The sequence below is a fragment of the Giraffa tippelskirchi genome, chromosome 2 (assembly GCF_054371585.1).
Source record: "Giraffa tippelskirchi isolate mGirTip1 chromosome 2, T2T-mGirTip1v1.2.pri, whole genome shotgun sequence".
NCBI classification, from domain to species: Eukaryota; Metazoa; Chordata; class Mammalia; order Artiodactyla; family Giraffidae; genus Giraffa; species Giraffa tippelskirchi.
The window spans coordinates 117,408,753-117,431,565 of record NC_137276.1 but is presented as its reverse complement, the minus strand read 5'-3'; the positions used below and the strand labels follow the sequence as shown (position 1 = coordinate 117,431,565).

General features: G+C 44.1%; 1 protein-coding gene across 5 annotated transcripts in view; it reads left to right on the top strand.

The window, feature by feature from the left end:
• The window catches only part of SIPA1L2 (signal induced proliferation associated 1 like 2), a 238,301-nt gene that overhangs the window by 212,612 nt on the left and 2,876 nt on the right, over positions 1–22,813 (top strand). For 4 of the 5 annotated variants that reach the window (XM_081570374.1, XM_081570377.1, XM_081570375.1 and 1 more), the window contains 3 exons: positions 6,422–6,553; positions 19,573–19,696; positions 20,781–20,862. In XM_081570374.1, coding sequence (XP_081426500.1) covers positions 6,422–6,553; positions 19,573–19,696; positions 20,781–20,862 — 338 coding nt within the window. Of the gene's footprint in view, positions 1–6,421; positions 6,554–18,995; positions 19,050–19,572; positions 19,697–20,780; positions 20,863–22,813 lie in introns of all 5 variants that reach the window. The other variant, XM_081570373.1, reaches the window with a different exon arrangement.

Sequence of the window (22,813 nt, the reverse complement as noted above, 5' to 3'; positions counted from 1 at the left end):
CAGTTATACACAGATTTTCCATTGCATGGGAAGTCCATACACCTAACCACCACATTGCTCAAGGGTTAACCGTATATCCTCTTTTTTGTCTAACTTTTTTTCTTAATAAACATTAATTACTTAGAGCCATTTTAGTGTCACAGCAAAAATGAGCAGAAGGCACATAGATTCCCATGTACACACCCCCTACCCCCCACAGGCACAGTCTCCCCATTATCAACACCCCTCACCATGGGGATGCGTTACAGAATATTGACACATCTTCATTACCCAAAGTGCATAGTTTTTGTTAGGGTTCACTCTTATCATTCATTCTATGAGTTTGAACAAATGTGTGATGACACATATCTACCATTATAGTATTATACAGAATATTTTCATCTCCCTAAAATTCCTTTGTGCTCTCCTTGTTCATCCCTGTCTCCTAACTCCTGGTAATCACTGGTCATTTTACATCTCCATAGTTGTATCCTTTTCCAGATTGTCGTATAGTTGGGATCGTGCAGAAGATAGCCTTTCCAGATTGGCTTCTTTAGTATCTCACTTAGTAAAATGCATCCAGTGTTCCTCCATGGCTTTCCATGGCCTGATAGCTCACTTCCTTTTAGTGCTGACTACTGTTCTATTATCTAGATATGACGATTTATTTCTCCACTTACCTACTGAAGAGCTGTATTCTTTTATTACTATGTTCAAAGGCACAGTTGAAAACAGGCAGGAGAGATTGTTTGCTATCCAAGTTTAAAACTGCCTGACTTGAATTCATTGTCTGCTCCTCTAGGTAAAGCAGTAAGAATGGTCCTTGCTCTTTGTTCTTCTCAAGTGAAATCTTATCTGGCCATGTTGTTGTTGTTGTTTAGTCGCTAAGTTGTGTTCAACCCTTTGTGACCCCATGAACTAAAGCCCACCAGACTCCTCTGTCCACGGGATTTCCCAGGCAAGAATACTGGAGTGAGTAGCCATTTCCTGCTCCAGGGGACCTTCCTGATCCAGAGATCTAACCCATGTCTCCTGCATTGGCAGGCAGCTTCTTTTCCATTGAGCCATCAAGATGTGATTCCTCCAATTTCTAAACTTAACAACCTACTCAGAAAAAAATTCTGTCAGTTTGATGGATAGAATGACAAAATGTCAATAATGTAGCTGGGAGTAATTTGAAGTAGTATGTCTTCCCCCCAAAACTTGTGATTCTCTCCTCCCTTCCCACCAAGAGGTTCAGCTCCAAGGATCTGGTCGACTTTGGGAAGATGCACACCCCGGGACCCCTGACTCCCACTGGTTACCCCAGTGTGGGATAACCTGTGTGGTTATCTCTGTTTTGTCTACTGAAGGCATATTTCCATCATCCTTTGCTTTCTGTGATTTCTGATCACTCGGCCGAGCCCCAGTAAGCAGATCTCTTTCTGAGAGTAGTTCCAACAGGCTGACCCTGGAACAAGCTAGGGAGTGGACACATGAAATCTTGTGCCCAGCAGATGTCTTGAGTGAGAAATGAGGACTACTTGGGGTTGCCTAGGTGTTTCTCTTAGTTTCAGAGACTTAGCTTCATGTCTTGGACTGGAAGTTAGGTTAGTGCTGCCAAAGTGGGCAGCACCAGATATGTGAATAGCAACAGAGGTGGAGCTAGAATATGCAGAAGGCACGTGTATTCTCCTGAATTTTCACTGTCATTATTCCTGCAAGCATGTGACCTTCCCCTCATAGAGACTCATTTGGGTCTGGTTCCTAATTTGGACCAAGGACAGTGCAAGGGAGGGTTGGCAAGCCCATCTTTTCGCAGTGAATTTCATGATACCTCATCGCTGACCCTTTTCTCCATGTAATTAGCAGTCACAGACTTCTCCTTCTGATAGGTTTAGCTTCTCCATGTCTCAAAATTGGGCCTGTCTCAGAATCTTTCTTCTCCTGAGACCAGGATCTTAATCCAGCCTTGGGAGACAGATGACACTTAATAGGCACATTTTAGGTGTGATTCATGTCACAATTCATATATATTTCCTAGGTGGGGGAGGACCCTGAATGTGCTGTATCATTCTGTCTTCAACTTGGAGGTATAAAAAAATCACCTGATCGAACAATTGAAAAAAATCTGAGATGTTTCTGCATTACATTTAGGGCCTTTGTTTCCATCATTGGTTTCAGAGTAAAATTCCTTTAGTGGCCCAGGTAGAAAAAAAAAGTGGGAAATTTTGACACACAGTTCACAGGTCTCAAAACCAAAGATACCGAAAGGTACTCATAGCATCTTTCTCCTCCTAGACCATGTGGTTACCTGGCTTCACTCAGTGCAGTCCCAAGCATTGGCAGGTTTAGAGCATGTTTAAAGAGAACTCATGATTTTTTATGGAATTTATAAAACCCTCCAGGGAATGGTAGAAATCTTCATAGGTAGGTAGACAAATAAGAATTCTTAAATTTTGGAAAATAAAAAGAGTATTAGGTTCTGTGTGTTCCCAGATCCTATAGTTGTGACACCTAAGCCCCTCACAAAGGATGATCCTTGAAGTTTAAAAGGCATGGAGAAGATTTAGTAGAAGTAAAAGAAATCAGTAATTTTCTTCTAATTTAGCACCCACTCAAGATGCCGTAGAACCCAGCAGTAGACTCAGCGTGTGTGGCTTTCACTTGCCCCACAGACAGTGTCCACGGACATTAGAGGCAGGGTGTTCTCTGACTCCATGTGGCATTTCTTTCTCTATTTCAGATGTTCTCAGTCGCCCCTGTAATGAACAGCCCTCGGTTTCTGGAGAGTAATTGTGAAACCACAGCTATTTGACCACCAGGAAATGCTGTCAGGAAGGCTCCTCAGCATTTATAACAACAGCAATGAAGTCAGATTTAATAGATGGTCCCCAAGATTTCGGGGTCGGGATAAACAAGCAGGAAGCCACACGATCAATGTCTAGGCCAGAGAGCAGAGGCCCAGGCAGCGCTGCCTGGATATCAGCCGTCTTTCAGGAATCATGACTCCCTTTCCTGGGTCGGCCAGAAGAACAGCATGGACTCCGGAGTAGCACTGGCTTGAGAGAACTGGCCCAGAAGTAACAGGCTTTGGTACCTCCGTCATGCCTTGTCCTCCCCATATGGAAAGCTCAGGGAACAACCTGGTTACACCTGCTGTGGTTGCACCAAGCACAGGGGCTAGCTCCTGCATGTACTTCCCCAGACTCCAGAGCAGCCGCTGCAGGACTCATCTGCTCCTTGGTGGCTCCTCAAGGGCAGAACTCACATCTTACAGGATATTCCATCCGTGGGTGCTGATGATATGGTACCTGGTGGGACCTGGAAAACAGCGGGTGCAGAGTAAACATCACCAGGGTGAACCTAATGTCAGTTATAAATATTATAAAGAACTTTTGGTGGTTTGAAGCCTTACCCAATTATATGATTTTCCAAGCATTAGAAAAAATTAGGTATTTTTTTAAATTGTTTTATATTTATTTTTATTTTTTACAGTAGGTCCTTATTGATTATTTCAAATATAGCAGTGTGTACGGTGCTTTTCAGGCTTCCCTGGTGGCTCAGTGGTAAAGAATCTCCTGCCAGTGCAGGAGACATAAGAGATGTGGGTTCGATCTCTGGGTAAGAAGATCCCCTGGAGGAGGGCATGGCAACCCATTCCAGTATTCTTGCCTGCAGAATCCCGTAGACCGAGGAGCCTGGCATGTTACAGTCCATAGGATCACAAAGAGTTGGACACTACTGAAGCAACTTAGCATGAGCACATCCCTTCTTTCCTGGTTCTCCATCAGAGTTGGAGGAAGTTCAAAGGATGTCCTGGCTTTGCCTGTGGTTGTGACGAGCCCTGCTGTGGGATCGCTGGGCCCACTCACCCACACCTCACTCACTTTGGGCAGAAGTGAGTGAGCTTCTGCCAGTTCTTCTGCCAGTACTTCTGGGCCAGTTCTCTCAAGGCAGTGCTACTCCGGAGTCCATGCTGTTCTTCTGGCCGACCCAGGAAAGGGAGTCATGATTCCTGAAAGACGGCTGATATCCAGGCAGCGCTGCCTGGGCCTCTGCTCTTGGTGGGCTTCTGACCACCAAGCTTCAGATTTGTGCCACATAAAATCAGAGCCTAATCTTTAGCCCAGGACGATCAGGTCTCCTTTGTCAGTACCCCGTTGGGCTTTTGGGAAAGATGCTGTTTGAGCCCACAGCGCAGTAGGGACAGGACAAGGGTACGATGGACTCTAGCCCAGCACTGCTCTCTCCCTGCATTTTCCCCTTTTTCTGTCTCTGCTGTTTTTTCCTTTCTGCCTGGCTCCTATTACAACAGCAGTCCCCAACCTTTTTGGCACCGGGGACTGGTTTCATGGAAGACAATTTTTCCACAGACCAGTGGCAGGGGGTATGGGTGGATGGTTTCAGGATGATTCAAGCATGTTACATTTACTGTGCAATGCATTTCTATTATTGTTACATCAGCTCCACCTCAGGTCACCAGGCATTAGATCCTGGAGGTTGGGGACCCCTGTGTTAGAGCCAGTTGGCATCATCTGGTGACACCGAGGAGAAAGCACACAGCACACAGAATGTGTATTGGGTTTTATTTTAGGCTCTAAGATGCTAAAAGCTCAGGTGAAGGACTGTTTCTTTACAAAGGCAAAGAAAATCCTCAAGTTGACGTTTCTTAGCAAAACATGACCAAGAAAGTATACTTTCTGTAGAAATGTTCATTCACCTGAATAATTTTTCACTCCCTGATGTTTTCCTCTCCAGTGAGGGAAGGAGAGGCAGGGGGTAAGGGGGTGCCTCATGCACGTTGGGTTCCAGCCAGCCCTGGGGCACCCTTCTCAGAGCTGCCACATGCTTGTAAATATATATATATATATCCCTGACAAATTCAGCTGCAGGGAAATCAGTGGCAAGAGTAATTGCCACCAAGTCAAATAATTTTTTTACACTTGGTGCAGAAAACCTATTTCAGCTGCTGTCTTTGAGATAAAGGAAGTGATTGGCAAATGACTGAAGGTCCCCAGGCTTCCTGATCTTTCTCCCTGGGGGGTTGAGCCTTAAACTCTGGGTAAAGATGGGACCTGGGTGGAGTCAGTCCAGCCTCTGCCCTGTGGTGCCTGCCTGGGTTCAGAGGAGCCATCAGAAGAGGAGCAGACAAGGACAGAGAACCTCATGCATAGAACATGCTGGAAGGGTTGTTAGATTAAAACACGAGCAAGTGGAGGGGGAGGGTGGCAGGAGCAACCTTGATAAAGTACCTGTCACTGGGCTTCCTTCAAACTGGAGGGGGCAGGACTTCCCTAGTGGTCCAGTGGTTAAGCCTTCACCATTCAATCCAGAGGGCGTGAGTTCCATCCCTGGTTGGGGAGCAAAGATCCCACATGCCTCACAGCCAAAAAACCAAAACATGCAAAAGAAGCAATATTGTAACAAACTCAATAAAGACTTTTAAAAAATGGCCCACATCAAAAAAAATCTTTAAAAATAATAAGTGGAGGGAGTGATGGTTTCACATCTGAGTGGGGTGGTATTAAGAGCAGAGTAGCTTCATTGTTAACTGCAGCTGCTAGAGGTAAGCTAAGAGCTCATGTGGAAGGTGCAGGAGAGAGAGTGTTAGTGTCTTTCAAGGGCAAATCACAGGCTCCCTTCACTGTGGTCCAGATGCCAGCATTTCACAGCCACCCCATAGGATGTGGGAGCTAAAATTACAGGTGCACTTGGCTAATCACGGCCCCTCCTTAACTTAATTGCAGGCTCAGACAGCCAGGTGGTCATTATATTGATTGGTATAATTAGTCAGATGTGTCCTCAAGCAGCTGTGTGCCATGGTTCTGGGCAGGTCCAGAAGAGGCATGTTAGAGAAGCTCTGGCCTTCGGGAAATGTGTCTGCAGATGCGTAATGACTTCTTAACAGCCAGTACTACTAGTGACGTAAGCGAGTCATGTCCTGTGATGAGAGTTTAGGAGAAGTGTACAAGGTGTCTTTGTACAGGAGACTAGCAAATAGTGCAGGATGGGAAGCGGGTTCTGGTTTAGCCACTGATCAGACCATCTCATTAAGTCAGAAGCGAAATTCAATCACCGTTTTTATACATAGTGAAATATACAAGAGAGATTGTACCAAACCGTTTTTATGGTAGAGGCTTGCAACACTTTTCCCATGGGAAAGTCATCCTGAGGAAAACAGGAAGTGATCCTCAGGGTGGTCAGACCCAGGTAGTGTCCTCCAGAGAAGCCCGCCCAGGAGGAGCTCACCTCTGCTTTTCTGGTTCGTGAGAGCCGTGATCTTGCATGGGCCCCTGCCTATTGATGACCCCTAAGTGAGCCTCGCAGTTGTGGCTCTTTCGCAAACAGCGGTAGAATGTCTGTTTCTTTCCTGGGACAAGAACCCCCCTGGGCCCTTCTGAAGGCCCAGCCAGTACCCACACTGCTATCTGACTGACACTCTGGGTTTTTTTCTGTCTAGATGAGTTCTGGTTCTCCGATGGGTCCTTATCGGATAAGTCCAAGTGCGCAGATCCTGGCCTGATGCCCCTCCCAGACACGGCCACAGGGTTAGATTGGACCCACCTCGTGGATGCTGCCCGGGCATTTGAAGGTAAAGACATTCAGCCTCCGGGGCTAGGGATGGCAAGGCAGGGGTCGTCTGGGTTAACCTTTGGATGCTCTGCACATCTTCCAGGAGGGAAACGAGGGAGTGGTTTGGGCTGAGACTAGGGGCATTTCCTCAGGGAGACCCAGGCATGTGGTGATGTGAGCCCTAGGCAAAGGAACCCCAAACTTGCTGCTAGATCAGGTACCAGTTGTGGTCTGGCATGAGCCACTTTTCCTTTTCCACCTCTGTTTTCTTACTTGGAATGTCAAGGTGATGACCTAGGACACAGACTCTATCTTCCCGCCCAGCTTGATGAGGTGAGACAGGATAGGAAGGCCCTGCAGAGGTCCAGGCTGCCCAGTTTGGCAGGACAGGCATAGGCCTGGGAGTCCGGTGGCTCAGAGTCCATGCAGACTCTTTTGGGGCCTCCTTGACCCAGTGAGTCTCTCCTGTCTGGCCCTGGCTTCCCCTTCTAACCCTGTGGTTGGGGACATTGCTGGGCTGGCTGATCTCTGGGGCCCTCCGACTGCCTCACTCCTTCCACCATCTCTGGTGAACATTTCTGGGAACTTCAGAGGGGAAGCTGCTCCAGAGCAAGCACATTTTCTCCAACCTAAAGATAAAGGGGCCACAGACAGGGGACATGCCTGTCTCCCAGGCATCCTCAGGACCTTACATATGGACCCAGGGGCCCCCAGTGACAGGGTTCCTGACTTTCTTCCATCTGCTGCCAAACTCTTTCCATGACTACAGCCTTGGCTTCTGGGTAACAAGCAGGATCACAGAGGGCAGACCATTCTGGGGCCCTGTCTGAGGATCTCCTGTGTGTCTGAGTTATAGCAACGGTGATCGCTGCCACCACCTCCCATCCCTATAGAGGGGCAAGGCCACCTGATCAGCTCTCCTCACCCCCTACCCTTTTGCTGCCTGCTCGAGTAGTCAGTCCTCATCACCTGTGATGTGCAGGCTTCAGGAAAGGAATCCACATTCTTTTCCCAGGAGGGACAGGTGCACTTTGCAGTCAGGCTGCTTCAGGTGGAGTCTGCCGCCCTGACTGCCTCTCTTAACAAGCTGCTCTGGTAGTCAGTTTCACTCATCAGCTGGGATCAGTGCGTCTGGTCCTAAGCACCTTTTAGGGTGGGGTCTAGGGAGAAAGTGAGTTCATCCGGGCTCTGGGACATTTAGCTCTGATAGATGGGAAGGGGAAACTGTTAGGAAGAAATTCCTGCAAAACACGTGGGCTGTTCCTGCTCCCTTGATGGAGAGAGGACAACTGTTTTGGATCTGCCAAGTACTAGTGGAGTTTGCATTTGGATTTACAAAGTAGTTGTTCTGTGTGAAAACTTGAGAATGCTCCTGTCTGCTTGGTAACACAGCCTTCATCTCTCTCAACCAGAAGTTGGTTCGAGTGGCCTATAAAAGCTCTAGTTATTTCTCAGGCTCCCAAGACTAGCCTGGTGTGTCGGAGCCCCAGAAGGCATGACAGGTCTCACCTCTGTCCAGAGCAGCCTAGACAGGAGGGAGCTGCATTTTCTCTATCATATTCTATGTACACTCTTGTCTCACTGCCCAATGAGAATCTAAGAACTTCTATTCTGTCTCCTCTGTTCCCCCATCGCATAAATATTTGCATAGTACATACCACTCTGAGTTCTGCATTATTCACATCTCTGTCATTTCTTATTGAGTGATGAGTTTCTTAAGGGAAAACTGTTTCTTAAATTTATCTTATCTTTATTTATCAAGCACACAGCGAGGTAACCAGATGAGGAGAGCTAGTACAGAGAAGCCGGTAGGTATAAGATGCACAGGCTCCCTGCACCTTTGAGCTGTTGCAGCTCATGGCATAGATTTTAACCTCTGAGATCCTTTTGCATTTTGTATTCATTATTCTCATTTACAGCAGTATGTGTGTGGGAATATACGGGAATCCCTTGTGGCTCAGCGGTAAAGAATACACCTACCAATGCAGGAGATGCAGATTCGATTTCTGAGTCAGAAAGATCCCCTGGAGAAGGAAATGGCAACCCACTCCAGTATTCTTGCCTGGAGAATTCCATGGACAGAGGAGCCTGGCAGGCTACAGTCCATGGGGCCACAAGAATTGGACACATAGACACAACTTAGCAACTAAACCACCACCACTATATATATATGTCACTTCATGTCTGTCTCCACCCTCATTTGTGTCTTTGCTTGGTTCCCTTCTACCTCTGCAGAATAAAAATCACTGCTATGAAGTGGGACTTTCCAGGGAGCTGGACTGTGGGTGGGAGGTCCAGATAGCACAGTGGACAGTGGCACAGATAGCACAGTGACGCAGACAGCAGTGGCTGGGTTATCCATCCATGGACTGTGATTGTAATTGCAGCCCTGCTGCTGGGCTGCAGGCCTTTGGACAAGTCACTCATCTACACGCTTTATTGCAACACTGAAGGTTGGTCACCAGTCCTCTGAGGTACACACTTGTGCTGGGCTTCAGCCTGCTCATCTATGAAATGAAAACCTTTCCAGAGACCTAGCAAGCTCCTCTCAGCCGTACCCTCACATTCCTTTCATCAGGGTGTTTCTGAGCTGATGTTCGAGGCCAGCTGGGCATTGGCACTGTCAGACAAGAGAGGAAAAAGCAGGGACATCCCAGCTAGCCAGTGACTCAGGGCAGGGGTACCTAAGTTGAACAGATAGAATGTAGGATTCTGTTTGCTAGGGGAGCGGACTTTGGTTCCCTGCCCTTTCTAAACTTTCCAAACAACATTCTATAGAAAATATGGAGGGAGTTGAGGTCATGTTTAAAAGTTCCAGTCACTTTTCAGTGCCAGTCCATAGGGTAGTATGCCATCTTGAGACAATAGTCAGCTCAGGAAGATTCAAAAATTTGCAACTCCAGACCTTTGGCTAATCAGATTCTTGTGTATCAGTGTCAACTCCACTGTGATGTAATTGGACATGGTCGTGACCAGATGTGATCCATCCCCTTAACTACTTTTTTTTATTAATTAGTTTTATTGAAATATAGTTGATTTAGAATGTTGTATTAATTTCTGCTATATAGCAAAGTGATTCGGTTATATGCATATACATACATGCTTTCTCATATTTTCCATTGTGGTTTATAGTTCTCTGCTCTATACAGCAAGACCTTGTGTTTTATCCATCCTATACATAATATAGTTTGCATCTGCTAACCCCAACCTCCCAGTCCACCCTCCCCTAACCTTCCCCCCACCTTGGCAATTCCTAGTCTGTTCTCTATGTCTGTGAGTCTGTTTCTATTTCGTAGATAAGTTCATTTTGTCATATTTTAGATTCCACATATAAGTGATATCGTATGATATTTGTCTTTCTCTTTCTGACTTACTTTACTTAGTATGATAATCTCTAGGTCCATCTGTGATGCTGCACATGGCATTATTTCATTCTCCTTTATGGCTGAGTAATATTCCATTGTATATATGTACCATATCTGCTTTATCCATTCATCTGTTGACGGATATTTAGGTTGTTTCCATCTCAGTTGTCATGAATAGTGCTGATGTGAGCATAAGCATCCCTCAGCACTTTAAAAAGAAAGGTCTTTACCGGGTTGACCAGTTGCCCTGCTTGTGATTTTATCTTTCTGTACCAATTCTCATAGCTATTTGTGAGCTAGACTCAACATCATGAAGAAAAGATAGTCCAAAAAGCCCCCATGTGCCTTTTTAATCATTACAAAGTAATCAAGGCAGCTCAAGATGCCTTACTGAGCTCAGACCCCTCTGGAAAAAGTCTGGGCCCACACATGATTAGTCAGCACATTTGAAGACAAGCTTTAAAAAATGGAATGTATCTGTTGGGTTAAGATAGCATGAGCCTTGTATAATGCCATAGTGTCATTTATCCCTAGCAGGCATGCTTCTTCCCTGCTGTTCTGCCTCATTTATGTCCCACGCCTCAACACATGATGTATTCCCCTTTATCTAAGAGCTAAAATTGACATTGGACACATGGGTTTAAGAATTTGATTTTACCAAAAAAAAAGAATTTGGTTTTACTATCCTGTGCCGATTCCTATTTCCTCTGCTGTTTTAAATGAGAACTAACATAAGTGAACATTATCTTCAAGTAGTGCAGACGTGGGCTTCCCTGGTAGCTCAGCTGGCAAAGAATCCACCTGCAATGCAGGAGACCCCGCTTGGATCCTGGGTTGGGAAGATCCCCTGGAGAAGGGATAGGCTACCCACTCCAGTGTTCATGGGCTTCCCTGGTGGTTCAAATGGTAAAGAATCCGCCTGTAATGCGGGAAACTTGGGTTCGATCCCTGGGTTTGGAAAATCCTCTGGAAGAAGGCATGACAACCCACTCCAGTATTCTTTCCTAGAGAATCCCCATGCACAGAAGAACCTGGCAAGCTACAGTCCATGGGGTCACAAAGAATCAGACACTACTGAGTGACTAAGCATAGCACAGCACAATGCAAAAGAACCTGTACATTGGTCTGATCCAATCTGTTGTGACCTTATCGGTTGGAATTGGAATTGCACCAATTTGTAGATAAAAGGAAACTAAGCATATTCCTGAACTTTTCTGTTTTCAAAACAGTGTTGAAAAATTGCTTTGTTTTTATTTTTTTTTTAACTCAGTTAAAAGGGACTGAAACAGTCTTTCAAAAGAGGCATCTAAAAGTGTTCCTAATATGGACTTGGGTTTTGTAACCAAGGAAAAAGCTCCTATCAAATATGAAGGAAAAAAAAAGAATATAGCAGCAGTACCAAATTAATCAGCCCCAATCTTGGTTGCTTAAACCTATTTGAACTCTCCAGGTACACAGTGTACTCTCCAGGTACACAGGAGATAACATACACAGTGTTGTAGGAATACAGATTCTCCAAGCATCCTGCGCACAGCCTTCCCCAGGGGTCGCTAAGAGAAGGTGCCTTTCCCCGCACTTCCCTCCACAGGCATGAAATGGGAATTAAGTCAGAAAATAGGAGCAAAGCATAAACCAAAAACTTTAACAATTCAGACAGTTCTAAATGTTAGTCTAGTGATAATTGTGCTTCCCAGGTGGCTTAGCAGGTAAAGAATCTACCCACAGTGCAGGAGATTCAGGAGACATGAGTTCAATCCCTGGGTCAGAAAGATCCCCTGGAGAAGGGAATGGCTACCCACTCCAGTATTCTTGCCTGGAGAACCCCATGGACAGAGGAGTCTGACAGGCTATAGTTCATAGGGTTGCAGAGAGTTGAACACGACTGAAGCAACTGACCACAACTGTGCTAGGAAGAATTAAGGACTATGATAAGAGCATCTTTTTCTTTTCTAGTAAGTGAAGATGAAGAAGAGGTTACCTAGTAAAGTCTTTGGACTACAGCAGGGAGTAGGCCTTAAACAAAAAGACTGCTTCAGAAACTTATATTTAAATGGAAAAACAAAGTGAAAAGTAACTGTACTTCAAAAACATTCTATAGAGGTTGTGAAAGAAAACAAAAAAAGGAAAGAAAGAAATCAAATAATTTTCTTAAAAAACTTGCAATTGAAATTTCTGTACAATTTGTAAATTTAATTAATGATCATTTTTTCTTTGAATATTGGTAAGCCAATATAAATTGGTTCAGAAAATGAACACACAAGTGAACAAAGTTAGAAATGAGGAAGGAGATTAGTATTAAATACATGAGAGATGATAACATGATTAAGGAATGTCACTTTATTCCTATGTAAGAATAAATCTGATGAGTAAGATAATTGGATATTTTCTGCAAGAAAGTGGGGGTAAAAGAGTATGAGAAACAGTAAGTAGAAGTCAGAGTGTGGCAGGCATTGAAAAAATTCTGCAAGAATATTTCCAAATCCCAAATATCACCCAAAACTAATGTTTACAGTTAATTAATTATTTTCAAGGTTTCAAAGAGCGATAATGCCCTTGCATAAATTTTTCTTGAAATGTATTAGCAGCCTCATCATTGCATAATAGGATTCTTTCCTCATAGCACATACAAAATAAAAATTGTAAGACAATCTTAGTCATTAATGTTGATGTAAGACAGCTTAGATGAAGCTCAGTCATAAATTGAAAAGATAGTCATTGTTATTAGCAAGAAATTAGCTGGTTTAATAAAAGAAAACCTTTAATTATAATAAGTTATAATAGATGAAGTCATTAAAAGTTGTCATATCAATTTCTCAGAAAGGGTGTGTATAATAGAATTAAGACCTATTTCTAATAAAAATTAAGAATCGAGAGATACCTTCAAACCCTAACAAAGAATATCAACTTTATTCCATAATACTTTTAAAAGTTCAAGTATAGTTGATTTACAATGTTACGTTACTTTCAGCTGTACAGCAAAGTGGTTCAGATATATATATTATATATACAGACGTGTGTATAAACATTTATTTTTTCTTTTTCATACTCCTTTCCCTTATATAATATTACAGGATATTGAACATAGTTATATAATACTATATCAAATAACACTGAATGGAAAAAATTTTTTTAATGTTTAAAGTGTATTATTTAAGTCTAGAGACTAAACAAGGGTATCCTCAGAGATCATGTCCTTTAATTTTGTACTGGAATCTAGTATTCAAAAGAATAAATTTTGAAAGTAAGGAAATACTTGTAGATATAATTCTATATCTAAAAAATATAAATCAAAAAGAAATCATTAGATATTATAAAGTAGGTATTCAAAAATATATTTCATATTTTTATAAGCCTCATTTCAAAGCATTGTTAGCATTTTCAGTTACCTATTTCTGTATAACAAACCCTCCTAAAGTTTATGGCTGAAGACTATAGTTTGTTATGTCTCATGATTCCACGGGTTGGCCAGGCTTAGCTGAGTGGTTCTTCTGTTTCCTGTGTTTTCAGTTGATGTCAGTCATGCAGCTGTATTCAGCTGGAGCTCAACTGGGTCTGGAGCATTAAGGTGACTCCTCTTATATGCCTGTACCTGGAACACTGGGATCTGGCTGGAGCCTTGTCTCCAGCAAAGTAATTGTACTTCTTCACATGTGACTTAAGGAGTCAGGAGAGCATAAACAGCAGATATGTGATGTTTTAAGACCCGGAACATTATATCTACCACATCCTATTGGGTAGAGGAAGTCCAAGGCCAGCCCAGATCCCAGGATGGAAGTAGGCTGGTATGAGGAATGGCATGTGCAGCCGTCCACGTAGCAGTCATAAAGGACACCTTAGCAAGATCAAAATAAATTCCTTGGGACTTCACCCATAATTAGAATCATAAGGAGAGAAAGCACTGGGCACTTTGATACCTGAAAAGTCCTGATATACGGAAGGATAGGAATGGATTGAAAGCATTCAGGAAAGATGAGAGCCCTTCCTAAGTTAATTCACAGATTTTGTACCATTTCAATTCAAATATCTGTAGGATACTTGCATCCATTTGGAAAATAGATGAATAATGGTCAACAATAAAAGTTTACTATAAGTCAGTAATAATTAAAACAACATAGTAATGATTCAAAAATGAGAAATGAGTCCTTTTGAAGGAAAAAAAAAAGAGCCTAGACTAAAATCTGTGTATATTTAAGAGTTAAATGGGAGTGGGTGGGATTTCCATATTCCATTTGGATTTAGGAATTGGAAAAGTCAACTCTAGAAAAAGTAAAGACAAAGATTAATGTTTTAGAAGCATGCCAGTACCATAATTATGAATTTGTGACAGAACATACAAAATGTAATGTGACCAGATAAAAGTATTTAAATATTTAAATCTTTTATGAACCTGGAAAAGAACATTACAGGGGGAACTGGGGAACATGGGTAAGATTTGTAATAAATTTGACAGACAGGTGAAACCTAAGTGTCCCCAGTGAATGAAGGAACATGACCACCAAAAAATACCAAATGCCTGAGAAGCAAATGGTCAGGGCATATGACACACGGTCCAAGAGAAGGGTCACACAATAAGTAAGGACTTGAAAAGGGTTCAGCCACACATGTAAATGTAGACAATAATGAGCTACCTTGCAAGTATGAAAAACCATGCAGCATCTCTGGATAGTTATGAAGAACACTCTCAGCTGGTATCGTTATAAAAATTATAAAACAATCCATCTTTGTGTTCAAGCCGTATGACAGCATATAACTAGAGCTGGAAAACGTACTCACCCTTTGACCAGAAATCTCACTCCTGAGAACTTGCTTACTGGCAATGATTCAAAAGAATAGAAAGCGTTCAATGCAGAAATGCTATGCAATGTTGTTAAACATTAATTAATAAGTGAATAGATGTGTTATGCAACTCTGCTCCAAAACCAGTGTCTAAAAATTGAGAACTTCATAAACTTGTGAGAGAGAAGGTGAGTCAAGTGCAGAGTGCCTTTCTCACCAGGGTCCACGGCTGCCACTCCCTCCTCCTGTGATAGTTTGAAAACTGGCTGAGTCCCAGTCCTGGCTTGCTGCCATGTGGGTGGTTGTTTTGTTTTCAGGGAAAGGGGTGAGATGTGACCCTCTGCCCATCAGAACTCCTACACAGCACCTCTCATCAATGTTGTTATACACTGAGACCATCATCTGTCACCCTTGCATGCTTTTCACTTCCTTTATGTATGAAGTGAAAGGAATAATGTAGGGTAGAGAGGGACCAAATGATATATAGAGAGATCCCATCCCCGCAGTATGGTCAAGTGAACAAACCCAACTAGCAAAGCTGGCTGTGGGTTGGACAATGAAACAGGAGAAGGAGAGTGGAGTCCTTTTAAAAGTCCTAGGATTTAAGGTAGTTCTCATTTGTTAGAATATCAGGGGTGGCCAATTGGTGTGTTCTTGAGCATTTGTTAAGTGGATGATGTTGTCTTAAGTGGAATGAAGCATTAAAGGCAGCATTATAAACTGGTGATCAGAGACTGGATGTCAGTATCCCACACAGCTCTCTGCAGGTCTTTCCTCCCCTCGGGATTTCAGCTCTTCCCCACTGGTGGTAATTATTGCAAGCGGATGTGTGAGCTAGTGGCATGTGCAGAATTAACTCATTTATCAGACACCACTGTGGAAATGAAATAGTTCATGTAAGTGTATTTTCTGGAAAAGTACAAGTTTATACTTATTAGGTTACCTATGCCCTTGGTTTCTTGAACAGAGCATGAAAAGCATACATTTTAAACAAATTTTTAATTGGAGGGTAACTGCTTTATAATTTTGTGTTCATTTCTGCTATACGATGACTCAAGTCAGCCATAAGTGTATATGTGTATATATGTATATCCCTTCCCTCTTGAGCCTCCTTTGCACCCACCCCCAACCCACTCCTCTAGGTCATCACAGAGCGCCAGGCTGGGTTCCCTGTATTATATAGCGATGTGTGCATGCTCACTTGTAGCTAGAGAGGCCCAACTTTTCTATAATGTGTAGTGTGGCAGAGACATTAGAACAGCTTTGTTTGTGGAAATGGGTTTCATTTAATGTAGCCTCACACATGCATGTCCTGTATGGCATGCATCTGGTGCATATCTGTTCTCCTGTTCCTTGCCCTCAGCAGACATGGCTAGTTGATCAGAGCACTCGTCCCTCACAAAGCAGGCTTGGCCTTATGGGGTTCATTGCTCCACACAGCCGGACTGGGGTCATGGGGATTATTTGCAGGCAACTGTTGTGTCAGCCATCTCAGCTCAAGACTGATAAGAAGTAGCCTACTGACTGTGCATCCTCTTGTTCAATGCTAAATGCACTAAAATAAGAAACTGACAATAAACAACAAGGTCCTACTGTGTAGCACAGGGAGCTATATTCAATATCCTGTAATAAGCCATAATGGAAAAAGAATATCTGTGTCTATATCTATATATAATTGAATTGCTTTGCTCTACAGCAGAACTCAACACAACATTATAAATCAACTATACTTCAATAAAATAAACTTTTAAAAACAAGAAACTTACATTACAATCAGGTTTTTTAAAGATGATTTCAAGGAAAACATGTACATTGTGGGTAATTGGATCCTTGCTGTGCTCACCATTTACATGAAGTTCATACTCTGAGCCTCCCTTCTTCTTGCAGTCTTGTCTGTGCCTTTTGGTTCAATGTCAATAATTTCTTGGTTACTGAATATTTATTATTACTGAAATAAGCTCTGGAGGAATAAAGTTTCTACTGGAAACTGTCACTAAATTAGCCATTTTACAAAGTAGTTTAGTGTCTGTACTTAATCAAGTAGCATTCTGGTTGCATTTCAGCCTCTCAAGCTTTTTGGATTCAAAGTGAAATCTTCTTTGTGAAATTACATTGTTGGCAAAACTTTATTTTTGGCTTCTTGCCTCCTGACTGGTAGGACCTCGTTTCTCCCCAAGGAATGTTTGAATGGCTGCCAGTAGTAAGTTCTGTTTCTTCAAATATGTGGGTATTTTATCAATTAAGGTAAAAATAGATGAAGCAAGCCGAGATGTTTTCATTGAGATATTTAGACTTGATGATCAGAACCAACTATATTAAGAAAGATAGAAACTGAATTATCACTGGGTTGCATAAAATGTGGATGAGTCAACAAAACTCTTTTAAAAAGTGAGAAAAATAAATTCTTTCATTCCTTTTGTTCAGTAGTTAAATTCATCGTGAAATAAAAAATGTGTCTGCTGTTTTATTTTTTTTTAAGTGGTAATCGTTTCCTGATTCAGGGCTGTCACAGGACAGAAGGTTATCTTGGCACCCTGGCAGCCCAGACCCCCCACCCTTCCCCAGAGCCACTAAGCCCCAGCCTATGTGCCTGTCCTTCCTGCCCCACCTCTGCTGGTCACATCTCATCAGGTGTAAAATCAGGCAATGCCCAAATTATGCTGTTAATCTTTTTTCAAAAGCTTCTTTATTTTATATTGGAGTATAGCCGATTAACAATGTTGTGATAGTTTCAGGTAGGTAGCAAAGGGACTCAGCCGTACATAGACATGTATCCGTCATCCCCTCTAACTCCCCTCCCATCCAGGCTGCCACATGACATGGAGAAGAGTTCCCTGTGTCATACAGTAGGACCTTGGTGGTTATCCATTTGTAATATAGCAGTGTGTACATGTCCATCCCAAACTCTCTAACTATCCCTAACCCCCATCCTTCCCTCCCCAGCAACCGTAGGTTCATTCTCTCTATGCTGTTAATCATAATTAAATTACAAATTGTTTCATCAGATGTATAAATTCTACTAGTCTGTCAAATTGGGAACATGGTCATCTCTCAGAAATGTATAGTTACAGAAGGTCTGTCATCCTATAGAAGGTGCAAAGTGTGGAGAGGGCCCTTAAGCCTTTCAAGAATGTTGATTGGAGGACACCTGAGTACCTGTCAACAGGCGTTGAGGTATCATGATGGAAGGAAGGGACGTGTGGCTGGGGGACCTGCTGTATGCTCCATCGGGTGGGGTGCTCAGCACAGCACCCCTGGCCCTGCAGCCTGGCTCCTTCCAGGGCTCCTGGCAGCTCCACCATCTTCTCTAATTAACGGGCTGTGTGGGACCCTCCAGAAACCACCAGCCAAACAGGTAGCTTCGTTAGGCGACGCAGCCAGCAGCCAGAGGGAGACATAATCGGTTAAATTAAGCACAGGGCACCCATGACACGGACCCCAGTGTGGTTTCTCAGCCATTAATCAAATCATGTGACAAAGCAGCGGCAGCACTAACGCACCTGCTGCATCTCTCAGAGTCCAACTGCAGATGCTCTCGGGCATGGGCGTGTGGAGGGGAAGTCAGTGTGGATGATAAGGTGCATCCCTGGTCCTCACCTCCACCTTGCTGAAAAGCAGAGTTTTCTCTGCATGCCTTTCAGCATTTCTGGGCCGGAGCATTCTTGTGTCGGAGATCAGCCCTCAGAGCTGGGCCAGTCTGGTGCCCATTTCAAAGAATATCACATTCCCTTTCCTGCCCAGCTCCAGACATTGAATGTGAAGTCACTGGTGCCAGGAACAGAAATGGCCCTGTGCTGTTTGGGGGCGGGGGCGGGGGGAGGGAAGGTAGTCATGCTGATCATTGCTACCCGTGCTGCAGATCTTCCTCTAAGGGTTTTAGTGAGAATATTTGCTAATCTCTCTCACTACCACCATCTTCACCTTCAGGGAGCGGGTCATTCAAGCAGACCCAAAATCCTCACACCTTCCTGCAGCTGGATTGGCATGTGTGTGGCATGCAACTTAACTGTTGTGCATGACAGGCATGTGTCCAGCCAGGACCATCACATATGAAACATACAATCTGACCACATTCTTTGGCATTGTATTACAGTCTCTTAGGGGCAGTTCTTGGCTTCACACAACATATACACACCGGCAGACATGAACACACACTTACACACATCTGCAGATATGCACACATGTATACACATGTGGTCCTCTCACACCCACACATCTGTTTTTCATAGGACCTGTCACCTGAGCCTTACATGTACCCCAAAGGCTCTCAAGTGAGGAGAGATATTAATGTTCAAAGGAAAATTCTAAATCTTATTTCAGGTCTTGACTCAGATGAAGAATTTGGGCTGCTCTGTCATCACACATCCTATCTAGGTGATTGTTTGGGGCTGATTGTGGGTGTTCCATTCTCCATAACCTTTTCTTTCTGTCTCATTATCTGCACGTGTGCATGGTTATAGAAGCGCGGAGGGTTGGGAATGCATAGGGTGACATGTCCGGGCCATCATGTCTCAGGGATGCTCTCCAGGTCTGGAGATAGGTGCCTCTCCTGGGTTCTGTTCATCACCCAACGCCGTTCTTTCACACCCAGTGACAGCTTTGGCATTTCTTGGGATGTGCACAGAAGAAAGATTGGCTGTAGCAAATCCAGTGTCTGCTTGTTGTCCCCATGGCTGTGGTGTCTGTGTGCCATGCAGCCCAACAGGACGGCCAATCTGAATGCTTTCTGATTGTCAGCAGCTTGCCTGAGTTTGTTTTTCTTTGTTTTCTTTAAAACAGGGCAATAACTGGTGGGGGGGAGGGGAAGATTTTATTTAGAAACTATTCATTTCCACAAGGAGTCAGTGCCTTGCAGCTATTCCTAACCCTTCTGTCTGTGTGTGTCTCCCTTCCCCAGACCAGAGAGTGGCGTCCTTCTGTACCCTGACAGACATGCACCCCGAGCAGGACCTGGAAGGGGCCCAGGAGCTGCCTTTGTGTGTCGATACTGGCAGCGGCAAAGATTTCATGGACCCAGCTGGGTACGTGACCCCTGTGGTATGCCTCCTTCCCATGTCCCAGGCCCCAGCAATTAACAGAAGCTCAGCCCAGAGCAGCCAGGAAACTGTTCCACCTGTCTTCACCCAGTCCTGAAGGACCCAGAGAAGGGACTGAGCAGGACTGACTCTGCTTCCTGCCCTGCTGGGCTGGATGGAGCTTGTGCTCCATGGGCGGGTCCTGCCTGCCAAGACGTGTAGCCTGTGCCCTGGATGGTGAGGTTGAGTTCCTGCGTGGGAGGGGGTGCCCCCAGTCAGTGTCTGCCACCTGATCATGGCAGCAGCACTGGACAGGGACACCTTGCTGACCACCCTCCCTCTGCCAGGCTGCACGTACTCAGCTCCTGAGCACACATGCTCCCCTCAACCCTGGGCCTCCACCCAGCCCCTCACCTCCCACTGAAGTGTGCCAGGAGCCAGCTGTCTCTTCTTTTTTCTTTTTTTTAAATACTTTTTGCTGCACCCCACAGTATGTGGGATCTTAGTTCCTCAACTCGGGATTGAACCCATGCCCCTTCCATGGGCAACACAGAGTCCTAACTACTGGAGCACCAGGGAAGTCCCTCTGTCCCTGTGTTCCTCATGTGTTCATCACCCACAGAGTGTTACTTTCTTTCTCAGTGCCATCCACTCCTAATTCCAACTCTTCTATCAGCTTGAGTGATCAGTGGTTTGCATGTTCATCTTGGTGATGAATTTCTTGATATTTTCTTAATAGAGAAAGGCAAATTGGGGAAATTGAGTCTCTCTTTGGTTCCCAGGACTTGATTCTGATCTGCCTATTCTCGGCTATCTAAATGCATTTAGATCATCTATCTTTTCTTTTCTTACCAATGTGTACACCAATAGAGATTCTGAAGCCCCTTTTAAGTCAAAAGCAACCCAGGAGGGATTTTCCACCAAAGCAGTGACATGTTGACCTTCAACATCTGACATAATCTTATTTATTTCCTTGCTGTGCTCTTGGCACATGATAGAACGTCTTACATGAAAACATTGCCAACTTTCTGAATGCCTTGGCTTGACTTCAGCACTCTTGAGTTGTTCTAAGTTATTCCTTCCTTGCTAGGGAGCGGTCTCCATCCACACTGACTGGGAAAGTCAACCAGCTGGAGTTGATTCTTCGGCAGCTGCAAACAGACCTTCGGAAGGTAAAACAATCAATTGGAAGTTCCTGCTCAGAACTCTTTCTCTTATACCATCAACCCCTTTTAACTACTAGGAATAAAAAGACACTTGAGAACAATAAGTGCCCTAATCAAAGCCCAACAGTAAATGGGAATGGAGACTCCCAGGGTCTAACTCCATCTCTTGCCCACAGCTGCTATATTTTATTGTAGGAGACACAAGATCCAGTAGATCTGACTGAACGAGGCTGAGCCTTTGGGTGGCCTGTCTTCAGAGTGAAGTAGACACGCAGCATGCTAGCATTTGTCAATTCAGCGGATTATCAGTTATCAGTTGACCTAAAAGGAGTTAGTTGGTGCCAGGAAGCCTGGTCTCCCCATGCTATTGTCCCCACAGTGAGTCAGCGTCTTCTCTACCCATCAACCTGTGTGTACTCAGTCCTCAAAAGACATGACAATGTTTATTCCATAGACATTTGCTGAGCTCTTGTTGAATTATCAGTGCCATGCTGGGTAGCTGCTTCGCTCTACAGGAAAATGAAATGGGGTACAGTAGCTGGAGGGTGATCGTCGGGTGGGGAGGGTTTTGTTGGTGAAAGAAGGGAGAAGTAAGAGCTGGCATGAATGCTGGTGGAAATGACCCAATTGGGAGGGAAATAACGGTGGGAATAAAGTGTAATGTCCTAAGCCTAACAAGGAGGGTGCAGCCCCAGATGCGAGTAGGGACTATTCTCAATAGTTACCAGAGCAGAGTGTGTATGAGTGATTCACACACGAGTGCAAGCCTACCTCAGAGATATTGCAGGTCTGGTTCCAGACTATTGCAATAAAGTGAATATCACAGTAAATTGAGTCACATGAATATTTTGGTTTTTCAGTGCATATAAAAATTATGTTTACACTGTACTGTACTGTGTTTTATTAAGTGTGCAATAGTGTTATGTCTACAAAAACAATGTACATACCTTAACTAAAAAATACTTTATGCTAAAAAGTGCCAAAACAATTACAGTAGTAACACTGAAGATTAGAGATCACCATAACAAATGTAATAATAATGGAAAAGTTTGGAATATTGGGAGAATTACCAGATGTGACACAGAAACATGAAGTGAGCAAATGCAGTTGGCTAAATGGTGCTGAGAGACTTGCTTAATGCAGGGTTGCCACAAACCTACAAATTGTAAAACATCAGTCTCTGCAAAGCCTAGTGAAGTGAGGTATGGCTGTAGTCCAAACAGAGACAGGTTGACAAAGTTCTCCTCTAGTTTATTTCTTTATTCCAGAACTGAGAGTGAGCAATGGGAAAGAGGGTGACAGATATAAGGATGGGGGGGGGCATGAAGAATGGAAGGTAATTGGGTATTTGGTGGAATTATAGCATAAATTAGGTGTTTCCTCCAGCATGGATGACCAGCTGTCCTAATTTACCTGATGTGGAGGGTTTAGGACACAGAACTCTGAGAGCTGGTACCGGGATCATCTCAGACCAATTGGGGTGGCTGGTAACTCTGTTTCCCAATAGGTGTAGAATAATTGGAGAGTTGAATTTAACCAGTATTAGAGTTATGCATGGAGAAGGCAATGGCGACCCACTCCAGTACTCTTGCCTGGAAAATCCCATGGATGGAGGAGGCTGGTGGGCTGCAGTCCGCGGGGTCCCAAAGAGTCAGACACGACTGACCGGCTTCACCTTCACTTTTCACTTTCATGCATTGGAGAAGGAAATGGCAACCCACTCCAGTGTTCTTGCCTGGAGAATCCCAGGGACGGGGGAGCCTGGTGGGCTGCCGTCTATGGGGTCGCACAGTGTTGGCCACGACTGAAGCGACTTAGCAGCAGCAGCAGCAGCAGCAGCAGCAGCAGAGTTATGCAGTTTGTAAAGGATATGATTAAACTGAGGGACTCAGAGTCTAAGCTGGGTGAGGAGGAATAATGTCCCTGCAGTGGGTGTCAATGGACAGTGACCCTAAGG